The sequence below is a fragment of the Grammomys surdaster genome, unplaced genomic scaffold (genome assembly GCF_004785775.1).
Source record: "Grammomys surdaster isolate TR1022 unplaced genomic scaffold, NIH_TR_1.0 127, whole genome shotgun sequence".
Taxonomy (NCBI): Eukaryota; Metazoa; Chordata; class Mammalia; order Rodentia; family Muridae; genus Grammomys; species Grammomys surdaster.
In genome coordinates, this window is record NW_021604585.1 from 6,841,652 (window position 1) to 6,857,664 (window position 16,013).

General features: G+C 37.4%; 1 protein-coding gene across 3 annotated transcripts in view; it reads left to right on the top strand.

Annotated features, from left to right (window-relative positions):
* The window catches only part of Fut8 (fucosyltransferase 8), a 224,550-nt gene that overhangs the window by 194,437 nt on the left and 14,100 nt on the right, over positions 1–16,013 (top strand). For all 3 annotated transcript variants that reach the window (XM_028789706.1, XM_028789697.1, XM_028789715.1), the window contains 2 exons: positions 6,408–6,654; positions 8,083–8,259. In XM_028789706.1, coding sequence (XP_028645539.1) covers positions 6,408–6,654; positions 8,083–8,259 — 424 coding nt within the window. The remainder of the gene's footprint in view (positions 1–6,407; positions 6,655–8,082; positions 8,260–16,013) is intronic.

Here is a 16,013-nt window from a genome sequence, read left to right on the forward strand (position 1 = left end):
GTGTGTGTGTGTGTGTGTGTGTGTGTGTGTGTGTGTGAGAGAGAGAGAGAGAGAGAGAGAGAGAGAGAGAGAGAGAGAGAGAGAGGGAGAGAGGCATGTGTATGTGTGTATAGCTACATACGTACATGTACCACCTAGAGGTAAATATGAGGTCTTCCTTGATTGATACCTTTTTTTTCTTTTTTCTCCCCCTCCCTTCTGTGTGTGTGTGTGTGTGCGCGCACGCACACACGCATATGTGTTTGCTTTTGTTTGTGTGAGACAGTCTTTTATTGAACTTAGAAATAGCAGATTCATCTAGACTAGCTGGCCAACAAGTTTCAGAGATTCTTATGTTTTTGCCTCCTCAGTACTATAGACCTGTGCTGTGCAGAGGTTTTTTTTACCTGGGTACTGGGGATCCGAACTTAGATCCTCATATGCACACCAAGCACTTTACTTACTAAGCTATCTCTACAGCCCCTAGTGCTTAGCTTGCTATGTGCAGCATCTCATTTCATTCTTAACACACCTTGATAATAATTGATAATAATAACTATTACTGTCCCAACTTACAGATGAATGGGATATTACTAATATTTTCCAAATGAAGAAATGAAAATGAAGTTAAATATGTATCATTTGAGGTAACACAACTATTAAGTAATAAAGGATTAAACATCAGTGTTTGTGATTGCAAAGTTCCTACTCTTGTGTATTAGAGTCAAGGTACCATGCACATTGACATTTGCTCCAATACATGTTTCTTGATTCCTGTCCCTATTCTAGACACCAAAATGCAGGAAGTCTGGGATGGCATCTCACAGCTATCCCATTCAAAGTAACTCCTGCAGATTAGTAGGGAAACTGAAGGGAACATTAATGTGGTGTGAAGAGGAAAAAATGTCCCTCAATCCCAGAATCTGTTTTATGTTTCTTGCTGGCTAAAAATCAAGAACTTTTATACAACTGGGTGGGGTGCGGGAAGAATCACCAAGAAGACTGTCTTTATAAAGACTCATTTTTCTTAGAGATATCTCAAGAGTGTTAAAACAGCAAATGAACCATGGCTTTCGTAAGGCCAAAGTGTATGTGACTTTTTAGTTGAGCCTTATCAGCATACCATTTTCATCTTTAAACTGAGAGATGTGTCTCATTACAGAGGGAATTCTTTAAGAAAGATCAGAAAATAAACAAGATATATGTTCATGATGTTCTTGTTAGCTGAATAGTATTCCATTGTGTAAATGAACCATATTTTCCATATCCTTTCTTCTGTTGTGCGACATCTGGGTTGTTTCCAGCTACTGGCTATCACAAATAAAGCTGCTATAAACATAGTAGAGCACATGCCTCTGTGGTATGGTGGAGCATCTTTTGGGTATATGCCCAAGAGTGGTATGCTGGGTCTTCAGGTAGATCTAGTTCCAATTTTCTGAGGAACCTCCACATTGATTTCTGGAGTGGTTGTACCAGTTTGCAATTCAACCAGCAATGGAGGAGTGTTCCTCTTTCTCCACATTCTCGCCTACATGTGCTGTCACCTGAGTTTTTTATTTTAGCCATTGGCTCATCTTGAAATGCTTTTCTGCTGTGTAAGATCTGGACTTCAAGACCTTACAAAGGACCCTTAAGGGAGAACTCAGGAGTTACAGCCATCAGTATTAGCCTGCATCTTTCACTCCTGGTAATAAAAGAGAATATGAAAACCTCATGCCTGTTAGAGTCTTGATTCTAGAAAGCAGACAGCTATTCAAATTCTAAAAAATGCTGATAATCTCTTCCTCTCAAGCAAAATATATATCTCATGATTTTCTCAAGCATTTTGAAGACTTGTCTTGACCATTCTCAGTTTTATGAGTCATGCCTGACTTAAGAATGACTCCCTCCTGAGGGGTGAGAGTGGGGGAATTAGCAGTAAGGATGTTTGAAAAAGCCATGTGTAAACCTATTTTATAAGTTACTAAGTAAGCATATACAGAAAAAGATTGTAAGAGCCAGAGGTCTGGAAAGAGCAGAGAAAACAAGGGGTTTTTGGACATGACAGGACCATTGTACTCAAGAACTCCTAACAGCTGTGGCTGCCTGTACACGATTAAGCCAGTCAGCATTCTAGTAATGATAGTTGTCATTTCAGGTTGAACTGAGCAGTCTGTTGTATAAAGCACAGACTAGTTGGTGCTGATTTTTACAAATGAGTAGTATTGTCAACTTCTGTATGATTTACCATACAGAACACTCTTGTGCTGGAAGGTTAATTCTGTATACTTTCTTCAAAGGAGTAAAGTTTCAACAGATTGATCAGAGGCTATGTTCTCAGATGATTTCTGTTTTAAATGTTGCTTCAAAATGGTCACTGATGTACATCGCACTAGACACAAATGTTCCTTCTCCACAACTGTGATAATGTGTATTAATCATCATGCTTTCGCTGACAACCATCCTAACGTGATTTGATTTGGACGTTATTGTTGATTAGAGATATCGAACAGTTTCCTTATACTTGTCCATTTATACTTCTTTTGAGAAATGTCTACATAGATCCTTTGCCTATTTTTTTAAAATCAGATTAACTTTTTCCATACTTCTCTGTGCTTGAAATCTGTGTATACATTTAACTTAATGTTCGGGTTGTCTCTTCACCAAGTTGTTTGCTTGGCTGTGCACCAGCATTTCAGTTGATGCCATCCCTTTTGGTTCTGTTTTAGCTGCTTGTGGTTTGAGAGTCTCATTCATGAAATCATTGCCTCAGCCAGAGTTGTGGAGCTTTTCCTGTTTTTTGTTTGTTTTGTTTCATTTTTGTTTGTATGTTTGAGGGATTTGGTTTTGTTTTCTTACAGCTTTATTATTTCTGATCTTATATTTGTCTTTATGTGTTTTGAGTCCATTTGCATATATGGTATGTGAGTCCATTTTCATTTTCCTTCATGTTAATATCTATTTTTTCTTAATATCACTTATAGAAGAGACACATGTGTGTATACTTGGTACATTGACTTAGATCAACTGTTGTGAGCCCGTGACTTTCATTGGTTGATGTGCCTGTTTTCCTGCCAGCACCATTGTGCTTTGATTGCAAAAGCTTTGTGATACATTGTAAAATCCAAGTTTAATGTCTCTAGCTCCTGCCCCTTTCTTTTGAAGATTGCTTTGGCTGTTTAGGGTATTTGTATAGTTGCATACAAATTGTGTTTTTTATTTCTTTGAAAAATGACTTTAGAATTGAGATATGGAATGCATTGCTGTAAATCAGTTTGGGCACTATGAATATTTTGACATTAATTTTTCTAGCCTGAGTACATGGGCCATATTTCCATTTATTTGTGACCTCTGTTTCTTTCATTATTTTATCATTTTCACTATTTAGATATTTCATCACATATTTAAATGCAACCTTGTGTTGGATCACTGAGAGAGAGGATGTGCCTGAGTCCAGCAATGACTGACACTGGGGAGGTGAGGGGCTGGAGACGGGAGGGATTGTAAGGGACGCTCCCCCTTCTCAGAGGAGAAGGGAATGGGGAATGGGAAGGAGCTAGGAGAAGGGCAACTGAGAGGAGAAGGGAAATTGATATTGGGATGTAAAGTAAATAAAATAATTTTTAAAATTTACTCTTAAGATTTTTTTAAGATTTTTGTGCTGTTGCAAATAAGATTATTTTTAAAAATTCTTTTCAAATAATTTGTTGATAATATATAAAAGTGTTACTTATTTGTACAAGTTTATTGAATTTATTAATTCTTACATTGAAATAATCCAGAAATAGAAAGATACATATGATGTCATGTATATGTAGGATCTACAAACAAACTGACCTCATAGAGACAACAGAAGTCGGTGTCTAAGAGCTTAGGGAAGGAGGAAGGGCGGCTGTTGATGAAAAAGGACAAAGCTTCATTTATATTGGAAGAAAATGTTTTGTATTGCTAGGTGACCACGGTTGATGATAATGTACAGTCCCCTAGGGCTGCAGGAGATACCAAACTCCTCACATCCTTGCATGCTTGAGCCTCCTGTGTTCAATTACATAGCACTTACATGCAACCTATACTTAGCTAGAGTGCATACAATCCAGAAAGATATAAGGAACAAGCAAATCTCATACTTGAAAGCCTAATACATAAATAAATAAACCATTTCTGATAATCTCCCTCTAGCAGAAACTTGACCACCTGGGGTTAGAACTGTCAGTCAGCAACATCACCCACATGAAGTTCAGTGGCATGGCTTGAATGTCAGTGGATCCATCATTGCGACTAACATCTATAAAATACATTCATTTAGTATTTTAAAGCAAGCGCGCGCGCGCGTGTGTGTGTGTGTGTGTGTGTGCGTGTGTGTGTGTGTGTGTGTGTATAGTGACTGAAGAAACTAAAGTTTTAATCCGTGCTAGTGGTAAATAGAAATACTTTTTTTTGACATTTTGCTAGACAGTTTTGAAAGCACACTTTCTAGTGGTGATGTTTTATTTTTCTTGTACTGTAAACAGTCCAATCTAAGTGAGGTATAGCAGTGGAAATCATGTAGTTTTTGTTTGGTGAGGCATATCATTTTTATATTGTGGCTACTACAGTGTTTGGTTTATAGTGTTTCTCAAACATTTGAATATAGTTAAATACTTAAACAAGTTAATGAGTTAATGAAAGTAAGAACAAAGAATCAATGGAACTATACCTCTTTAGCTGGAAGATGTTTTCATTGCATTCTGAAGGTTGTCAGTATTTTTAATAATAAAGAAATTGAGGACTCAGTGCCATCAGAGGATACTATGTTCTTATTAGTGCAATTTGAGCTGTGTAGACTGAACACTTAGAATGACCTTGTTAGGAAGAAGTAACAAAGGGCAGCACTACCAATTCTGCTTTTGTGTAGGTATGTATGTTTATAGGTATATTCGAAAGTGTTTGCTACTGCTTTCTTTATTTTCTATTTTCTCCCTTTCTTCTTCCACTGAGCCCAGTGGTCATGCCTTTTAAAGATGGTCTTACTTTATAGTCCATGCCGGCTTTGAACTCAGGATCCCCTGTCTCAACTTCCTAAGTGCTGAGATTATAAGCATGCACTCTGCCCAATGCCATTAATACCTTCCTTTCTCTGGTTTTTTTTAAAAAATTATTATTATTAAAAATAACCACCTTTCCCTTCCTCTTTCATTCTCTATTTTCTCTTTTATTTGTGTATGGCTTCTGATCATTTCCATATCAGGGAAAGCACCACTGATGTTCTTGCCTTTAGGGAGACTGATGCAGCTTAATTTTAAATGCATCGTATTCTTCTCCCTCACACTCTTACGTGTAATTCTTCCTCTGAAAAAGGCACCAGTGCGTTCTTAGCTGGCATACTAGATGAACCGCAATGCTGATGTTAATTTTTTTCTTACTATTCATTCATTCATTCATTCTACAAATGTCATATGTTAGGTACTTTGTTCTTAAAGTCTTGAAATGATTTTACCAGAAAAAAAAAATATTGCCAAAATTTTAAGTTTTAACTATACTAAACTGATTTTAAAATACCTATGCTATTAGCCTTACTAGCTGTGTTCCATATTGGTGGATATACTTTATAGGCTTATTCTTTACAGGAATATTGCTTCTTTAATTATCCTGTGATTATGACAACATCTTAACTGGGATTATTTTGTATATTTATGCTGATATTTTCCATTATTAAAATTGTAACTCAGTACCATTTTTTTATGTGTAATATTTTGGTCTTCTACTTACTACTGGGCAATCTTTAGTGTGTAAAATCTGGGGGTACTATCAATTGTGGGTTTTTTATCACTGCATTATAAATGTAGTAGGACCGAAATAGTAATGATGAATTTTAAAAGCAGTCATATTCTATAAAAATGATTACTTAATCTCTGAATTTTACTATTGAGATAAATAAGGAACAAATTTCTGTTATTATCATAATTGAATATATACTAAGTTTAACTTAGCCAAGAAAAATAATTTTAGTTGTCTATTGTTTTTCTACAAAAGATTCAGATGGCTTGATTTATAATTGTAATCTTTTGTTATTTTAGTGTTTGTTACAAAAGAAATAATGTAAGGGGCATTTGCTATAATTACAAGCTAGAAGTTCAAGGATATCTAGTATCTAATAACAAAAGAAAGAAACAGAAAACATGAACTTAGTAACATCATATCTGTCAACCATGTACCTGATAAATACTTTGGATGCTAGTTACTGTCCTAACTATGTGATGGGGTGGTAGGAATTGTTAGGAAGGCCTCACACTTGAGAGTTATGTTCAGCTCTGTCACTCTTGATCTGGTACTGTAGACTTCTACTATAAAGTGGAAACCGTATTTCCTTAGAGTCGCTATGAAGGTAGCAGTACTCCAAGTGAGTCTGGTTGCATGGTAAATGTGTGAGAAGTGTAGTGTAATCACAGTGTGTTTTGATGTTCCCTTAGGTGAAGTGAATGACAAAAATATTCAAGTGGTTGAGCTACCTATTGTAGACAGCCTCCATCCTCGGCCTCCTTACTTACCACTGGCTGTTCCAGAAGACCTTGCAGATCGACTCCTAAGAGTCCATGGTGATCCTGCGGTGTGGTGGGTGTCCCAGTTTGTCAAATATTTGATTCGTCCACAACCTTGGCTAGAAAAGGAAATAGAAGAAGCCACCAAGAAGCTTGGCTTCAAACATCCAGTTATTGGGTAAGAATCTATTTTCTCCTCTCAAATAATAAATATTATTATATATAGCAGTAGTTGTACATGTTTGCCTGTTAATTGTAAATTTTATATAATTTAATAGTCATGGTTCCACTACAGAACGAAGATTCCAGAACCTAGAGGCTGTTCTCTCTTGTGCACATAGGGCAGCAGAGCAGGCTGGCAGAGCAGGCTGGCTCAGTGTGCTCTTGTGCTGTCTGATGCTCTTCTTCCTTTGTCTCTCCCTCTTGTTTTTATGAAGCTCCTTTGTTTTATTTTCATATTTCCTACTCCATGTCTCTCTTCGCCTCTTAATCTTTATATGTAATTACTGATCCCTATTCTAATGTTAGAGCTAAGGGAGGTACACAGTGAAATCAGAATATTGAATAGTATTCATCCCTGAAACTTCATTGAAATGCAGAGTAGCAAATTCTCCCTGCCCCACTTCATTTGTACAGAGCACACGAAACAAGTCCAATCTCTTGAGAGAAACAGTGATTAAGAAGAATGTAGGAAAGAAAGGATGACAGAATAGATATTCCTGTGATCAAATCCACATCTGGACTATAGTCTGCGATGCAAAGAAAACAACAGCCCAAAGATGACACAGTTACCCTAGTGTACTCCAGCCCTTAAATTCAAGACACAGCCCTGGCCTTTGGCAAGACTAAGATGCAGAGAGAATGCTGGGAAGTCAGTGACTTAGCCGTTGTAGGACAGTATAAGTCTGTGTCCCTCATTTAATAACATTGTGGGTTTTTTTCCTCAGTGCAACAAATGAGATCTGTTTCTGTTTGCATTTGATAAAGAAAACACAAACATACCCACATACACACACACACACACACACACACACACACGGCTATAATGGCTTCATGAATATAAAATAGTCAATATCTTTTAAACGCTTGCCTGTCTTAACTGTAGGAAAAGTTCATATGGGTCTATGTTTTTTTAGATGAGTTTAAATTCAATGAACTGAAGTTGTAGTAACTGTACAGGGTAAAATGAAAGAAAAAAAAATAAGCCTTGGCATCGGGATGTTACAGGCAGTATCTTTAAGCTGTGAATCTGGTTATTATTTTAGTCTCAAAAACCTTAAAAGTTAAATCTGTTTTAAAACTTAAATCTATTTTTTTTAATGGAGAGTTAGGGAGTATTTTGCTTCCAGACTCTCATATATTCTTGATGTGCTACTTACTTTTTCTGTGAGAAGGTATTTCTTAAGACCTTTACTTGCCTTTCATATTGCCCTGTACTACTCAGCATGCAAACTGTACCAAAGTATTTGTGAAATGTTTCAAAATGGTTTTATATCTTCTAATGGTAAGAATAAATGAAAAATTGGTTTAATATGCTCCTAGTGCCACCATGACTAAGGATACTAATTGGGTACATTATCAGCGTGCTCTCCACCTCTCTCCCCAGAGTCCATGTCAGACGCACGGACAAAGTGGGAACAGAAGCAGCCTTCCATCCCATCGAGGAGTACATGGTACATGTTGAAGAACATTTTCAGCTTCTCGCACGCAGAATGCAAGTGGATAAAAAACGAGTATATCTGGCTACTGATGACCCTACTTTGTTAAAGGAGGCAAAGACAAAGTAAGTTAGACCAATTTGTGGCTCTGTAGTGGGGTAATTTCTTTTAGTTGAAAAGAATCCTTAATTTAGGAACTTGTGATTCTTCATGTTGCTAAGTAATGGGTTCCAAAATTGAAAAACTTGTACAAGTCTTAATCTAATCAAGCCATGCCTTATTTGCCATACCTGATGTACTATAATAAGAAATCTAAAGTAAACTAGGCTACCAATTTGTGTAGCATCACCAGCAGTCATCATCAAATACATTACATACTTCTTGATACCAAAATTTGTTTTAACACACTGGAGTTGCCATAAACAAAATTTCATAGACTGGGGCTTACATGACAGTTTGTGTCTCACAGTTCTGAAGACTGGGGCATTCCAGATCAAAGTGCTAGTGAGGTCTGTTTCACTCAGAAGCTTCTTTACTTAGCACATAGGTAGTCACCCTACGACCACAATACACTCTGTTGTTAAGGAATTCCCATTCTAGGGATGGAAGAGACGACTAAAATATGGTGTGAATAGTACTACTGTAGGGTTAGCGGAATATTAAGAAGCGCATAGACAAAGCCTTGATCCAAGTTGTAAATTTCTCCTCAGATGATCTGGGTCAATAAAATTGTGAAATATGCATTAAATATATATGAAAGTAGAGGAAAAGAGAAAAATACAGTCTTAGCTTTGCTCAGATATCCTCCCAGAAACCATCCCTAAACTTTGAGTAGGATGCATCTCTCCTCTGCATGTTCTTGTGATGTGGTTAAATACTTGTACACGACTGTCTCCTTTAGTACATTGTATATACTTTTGATGAAATACCTAGCTCTGGTATAGGCCCAGTAAGGTATAGGCCCAGTAAATACTGAATTGTTTATTCAAATACCATTCATTTGAAAACATTTTGTCAACAGCTAATTTTAAACTATTTTCCTACTTAATATATTGCTTGGTCTCCTTTTTCTTTTTTTCTTTTTCTTTTTTCTTTTTTTCCTGTTAGTTGTGGATAGGAAAAAGAAACATGTAGAATAAGGCCTGAAATGTAGCTGTTTCCTCAAGTGTTTGAGTATACATAGCCAAGAAGCTCATCAGCCAAATATCAAACTCAGTTAATATAAGAGCTGTACATACTAAGTGACCCCTGAACAAAACCTCTAAAGCAATTGTCAATTCATATATACAGTGCTCGTTCATTTTAAAACACTAGACATGATTTGTAAGTTGGTTAAAGGAACGGTATTAATTTTGTCTACTCTTTGACTTATTGAATGCATCACAACCTTTTTCTTTCCTTGATTGGCAAAGTAATTTGTGTCTATTAGAAGATATAGAAGTTTATAGATATGAGAATGAAGGAAAAGTACTACCCACAATCCCGTTACCCAGTGACAGCCATTGTTTAAATAATGACATTTTCTTCTCCAAAACTTGTATATCACATTTTTGGTTCTGATTTTTGAGATGGAGTCTCATGTGGCCCAGGCTAACCTCAAACTCACCATGTAACTGAGGATGACGTTGAACTTCTGATTCTTCTGCTTCATTCCCCCCTGACCTCAACCCCTATAATAACAAGCCCATGCCACCACATCCAGTTTCTGTGTTGCTAGGAATTAAATCCAGGGCTTCTTGCATGCCAGGCAAGCACTCTACCAACTAAATAACCTCCTAGCCCTAATCACATTAAAATAAATAGTTAGGATTCAGTGTAATTTGAACTTGTTTTACACTTAATAAAATATTTAATCTATCTTCTTAAGTCACTTAAGTCTATTTGCTTATTTATTTCTAACAACTCTGTATTTGTGGGATGCAGTGTGATGCTTTAAACTAGATATACATTGTAGAAAGAGTCAAGCTAAGTAACACCTATCACTTCAACGTGTGTGTGTGCGTGTATGTGCATGCACGTGTGCGTGCATGCGTGTTCGTGTCAAGAGAAAGAAGGAGGGAGGGAGGGAGAGAGGGAGTGGGGGAGGGGAGATTGTCCTTGGTGGGCATCTAAGGTGCGTCCTATCTTGGCTCCTGAAAAGAAGATGAGGGGTAGAGAGATTTCTTTGACACTGACTTCAGTTACTTTGTATATATGGCCTCTAATAGGATTGCTGGATCATATGGTAATTCTGTTTTTTAGTTTTGAGCAAGTTCCATCCTTTAAGGTAATACCCCAAAGTGTATCAAAGATTCCTTTGTACCACAGCCTGAGTGACACTACTCCGTCTTTTTGCTAACAGCCATTCTGAAGGGTGCGAGGTGATAACTCATGGTTTTAATTTGCATTTTCCTGGTGCTCAGAAATGATGAACACTTTTCATACTCTTATATATAATTTAGAAATTAACCCTTATTAGATCCATGACATGTGCACATTTCCCCAGTATGTGGGTCATCTCTACAATGTGTTTGCTTTGCAGGAACATTTTAGTTTGAAGAAGTCCTACTTGCTGTTTTTTCTTTTGTTGCCTATGGTTTTAGAGTCTTGCCTGTGATATCTGCCTAAACCAGTTTCACAAGGCTTTCTCCTGGTGTCATTGAAATAGTTTGCAGTTTCCAGACTACACTGAAATTGTTTATTCATTTTGAGTTAGTTTTTTGTTTGTTTCAACTTGGTCTAAGGCAGGGGTCTATTTTCATTTTTCTGTCTCTGAATATTCAGTATTCCTAATAATTCCTAATACTATATTTATTAGATAAACTGTCCTTTCTCTATCAGATGTTCTTGGAGAATTAGACCATAAATACTTTGGTTTATTTGGAGCTTTCCATGTCACTGACCATTGTATCTACTTTTATGCCAAAACTCCATTATTCTGGTTACAGCAGCTGTGTAATACATAGCTTTGAAATCAGGAAATGTGAGACTTCCAGGTTGGTGAACTTTTTCTCAAGATTGCTTTTAGAGATTTAGATTGGTTCTTATATAGGTTGTAGGTAGACTGCTTCTGTACTGTGGAAAATGAAATTGGAATTTTGATAGGAATTGCATTGAATCTGCTGGTCACTTTGAGTAAAGAAACTTTGAACAGTTTTTGAGATTTGCACTTCTTTAAATTGTCACCTTTGTTCATCAGTACTTATCCTTGTTACCATGCAGATCTGACAACTACTTGGCTAAATTCACTCTCATGCATTTTATTTGGTGCTATTACAGATGGGATTGGCTTCTTAATTTCATTTTGGGTTAGTTTGCCAGCATATAGAAATACTACTGGTTTATTTGGGGATTTTTGGTATGTTTATTTTATAACTTATAACTTTACTGGATTTATCAATCAGTTTTAAGACTTAGGGTTTAATTCTTAGGGTTTTCTAAGTAAGACCATACCATCAACAAACAGATATTTCACATATTCCTTTTGTGTTTGAATACCTTTTGTGACAGAGTGCCAGTGATAACCCATGCTGACCTGAAATTTGTAATTCTCCTGCCTTAGCCTATTTTTTTATCTTATAGGAGAAATTGCCAACTTTCCACTATTTAGTATTATGTCATTTGTGGACTTCTCATATATGGCCTGTATTATGCTGACATATACTCTTTATTTATTTTTTGAAAGCTTTACCATGAACAGGTGTTGAATCTTGTCAAATATTTTGTCTCTATCAGTTGAGATAATCACACAGGATTTTTGTTGATGTTCTTCCATTATTGCAATAGGTCATGTTTACTGACTGTTGTGTAATGGGCCACCCTTGTATGCTTAGAACAGATTTCATTTGATCATATTTTTTAAATGTGCTGTGGAATTTAATTTACTAGTATTTCATAGATGCTGTATTTCTGTTCATTGGGAATATTGCTGTATAAATTTCTTATAATGGTTTTAGTGGCTTTGCTGTTAAGGTATTGCTGATAAAATATTTAGAAGAATACCCAGCTATGGCACTCAGAAGTTAAGTGTGTTAAGTGTTATACAGCCATCCTGTGCTGTATAACAATTCCCTGTCTCGAAACAAATAAACAAAATATTTGGAATTCTGTCTTTGAATATTTGGTAGAACTTAGCAGTGGAACTTTGATGGCAGGCTTTTTATTACTGATTCTGTGTCCTTACTTGGTATTGTTCTGTGTAGATTCTCCTGTTTCTTTATTTAGCCATGATGAGTTTTTTTTTTTAAATCATCCATAACTTGTAGATTACCCAGTTTGTTCATAGTAGTCTCATGGTTGGTTGTTTTGTATTTCCATGCTATTAGTATTAATGGTGTTAAATAATTATTATTGGTCCTGGTGGTGGTGGTGGTGGTGGTGGTGGTGGTGGTGGTGGTGGTAGTGGTAGGTATTGGTACCAGCAGCAGCAATAGCAGCAGCAGCAGTAGTATCTGATGTGTGTTGAAGCACACCCAGCACAGCTTCCACTCGGAGGTCAGAGGACAGCTTCCAACTTGCACGTTTACTTGGCTTCCTGAGATGTAACTCAGGTCATCAGGATTGTGTGTCAAGCTCCTTTACTCACTGAGAAGTCTCACTGGGCAGGTTTATGTTTTCTCTTCCTTCCTGAATTTGCTTGAATTTTTTTTTTGTTTCTTCATAAGTCAAAAACTCAAACTTTAATATCTATGATCTTTTTCAATATTTTTTAAAGCCTCTATTTTTTTATGTCTTAGTTGTTTGTTTTAGTTGTTTCCTTCTTAGTTTAGTCTCAGTTTGTTCTTATTCTCATTTCTTGAGCTACAATGTGAGTTTGTCTGTTTGAGAGCTTTTCTCTCTGTTGGTGTGGTTTATTGCTGTGAACTTCCCTCTCAGAACTACTTTGGCTACCTCTGGTCATTTTGCCCTACTGTGTTCCCATGTTTGCTTCAAGGTATTTTGACTACTTCTTTTACTCATTGTTTCAAGAGTACTTTGTTTAATTTGTACTCATCTGTGAGTTTTCCAAGACTTCTGTAACTCATATCTATTAAATACCATTTTGTGCAGAAAAAAACTACTTGTTTTATGCCTGACATATGCTTTTTTCAGAAGAATGTTTCATATGCATTTGAGAACATTTATTCTGTTGCTTTTGAACAAAAGACACTATAAATATGTTAGGTCAGTTTGGTTTGAAGCATAGTCCAAGTCCATGTTTTGTTTTTAAGGTGTGTGTGTGTCTGTCTGTCTGTCTGTACAACATATGTGTGGATTCTCACAGAGTCCAGAAGAATGTGTTAGATTCCTTGTAGCTAGAGTTACCAGCTGTTGTGAGTCATCCTGTGTGAGTGTAGGAGCTGTACTCAGGTCCTGTGAAGGAGCAGCAGTGTGGGAGCTGGATTCAGGTCCTGTGAAGGAGCAGCAGTGTAGGAGCTGGACTCAGGGTCTGTGAAGGAGCAGCAGTGTGGGAGCTGGATTCAGGTCCTGTGAAGGAGCAGCAGTGTGGGAGCTGGACTCAGGGCCTGTGAAGGAGCAGCAGTGTGGGAGCTGGACTCAGGTCCTGTGAAGGAGCAGCAGTGTGGGAGCTGGACTCAGGGCCTGTGAAGGAGCAGCAGTGTGGGAGCTGGACTCAGGGCCTGTGAAGGAGCAGCAGTGTGGGAGCTGGACTCAGGGCCTGTGAAGGAGCAAACACATTTAACAGAAGAGTCATCTCTCAAGTCCTCCAGTTTTCTTCTTCTTTTTTTAATAGATTTTTCTGTCTAGAACTTTCCAATGTTGAATAAGGAGCGTAAAGTTTCCAGAAATTATTGTATTCTAACTATCTCTGCCTCTGATCTTTGACACTTACTTTGTGTATTTCATTGATTTAATATTTATAATTGATAATAATAATCACTTAGTTGGATTTTCTCGAGACTTGACTATGTAGCCCAGACTAGCCTGGAATTCACATTGTAGGTACATGCCAGCTTTATAATTGCTGTAACCGCTTGAGAATTGACATCATTTTATGTTGAACTATTTATCTTGCAGTCTTAGCTGAGAGAAATATAGGTGCTGCTGCTTTGTTTAGGTCTCCTTTGGCTTAGACCACTTTTCCCATACCTTTAGTCAATGTCCAATGATGATGTATAAGCGCCGTGTTTAATGACTTTATATCCACTCTGTGAATCTGCTGTTGATGACCTGATCTAGCATTTTTCTAATACCAGATTGTTAGGTTATTTTCAGTGTTTTACTATTATAAATAATGATACAAACTAAGTCTAAAATTCCTACAGTATTTCCTCAAGCTGGGTTTCCAGACTTTGAACTATTTATATAAAAGGATGTAAACATTTTACAGCATTGATCCAGTCCCACACATGACATTTTTATGCTGAGCAACCATTACAGTTCAGGTAGCAATATCTCCTTTACTGTGGAAATAGTAAAACCTGAATTTCCTTTTCCCTCAGCATCTCTAACCTCTCCCTATAGTGGTCTAGGAAGCAGTTTTCTCTGTGTTCTACTATAATATCAGTGGCAACACTTTATGCATACTTTTCCTCTTTGGAAATCCTTTCATTTTAGTTACCCAAGTCATTGCTAATGTATTAGTCAGGAATTTAACTGCCATTTGGTAAGAACGTGTCCATCAGCTGTTGTTTTCTGAGGTAGGGAAGCTTCGGTGTAAGGATGGAATTGGAAGATAACACTTCCACATAGTTAGGATATTGGAGTACTGGAGAGACTGAGGCAGGGAGATCATAATTTGAGGTCAGTGTAAACTACATAGTGAGTTCATGTCCTACCCCCAGAGGCTGCTTATTTCCATTCATTCTCCTGGCCCTCTGGGCTTCTCTCCTGTCCCCCTGCCCCACACCTGATCCTGTTTCCCTTTCCTCTCCCCCTCCCCTCCCCTCCCCTCCCCTTCCCCCTCAGGTCCCTTCCTCCCTCTGCCTCCAGTGAGTATTTTGTCCCCTCTTCTAAGAGGGATCTTTAAAGCATCCTCACTTGGGCCTTCCTGCTTGTTAAGCTTCAGTATTAGTTTACAACTGCAGTCCTGATAGTCTTTTGTGGATAGTATAAAGATAAGTTTTTATAAGATAGTAAAAGGAAAATATTATCATTATCCATCTCTGAAACTTGTATGTAAAAGAAGTCCTCTGCTTACACAGCTGGAGGCAAACCAAGAAGTCTATTTGTATAGAAGCTTCTCTTGTCTTATTATTTGCTTTATTTTTGCTTTTTCCTACTTCCGGTCTCTTACAGAAACCCTCTTTCACATATATAGAAAGGCATGAGGATCATCAGTTCCTGTTGGTCTGTTCTGTAACAGGGCCTTTTAGTTAGGAGAGCCCTGCCTATTGGTGTCAATTCTTGGTAAAGGGGCCACTCCTTTGTTAGTTTCACTGAGTTTCCATGTGTGCTAATAAGATGAGCTTTACTCAAGGGTAAAACCCACAGCAGGCTTGCTGGTTCCTGTTCCCTGCTACTCTCAAGCATTTGCAGATATGTTTGTTACTGTGTTTGTAGCTTGGGTATGTAGCTTGATCATACTACAAATATTTCAGGTTTTCTTTTAGAACAAATGTGACATTTTCTTCACCTTACTGATGTTGAGCTGAGTAAGGCAAAATACTAAAATCAGTCAATCAATCATAGAGCCTACTGGGCTTGAACACTACATGCAGCAGTACAAAGTGTGCTCTGAGTTTTTGCCTGTACTGCCATTTTATCAGAGGCAATGAAGGAAGCTCCTTAGTGGCCGTGAAATAATAAGAAATTTGATGCAGCTATTCTGGGATTGGGGTAAAGTCCTAGACAAAGGTAGCACTCATTCAGACATGTGTGTAGTCATAGCATTGTGTGGATGGCTAGGTCCTTCATGTGAGGAAAACTAAGACATAAGCCTAACCTTGGAGAGTACTGTTTA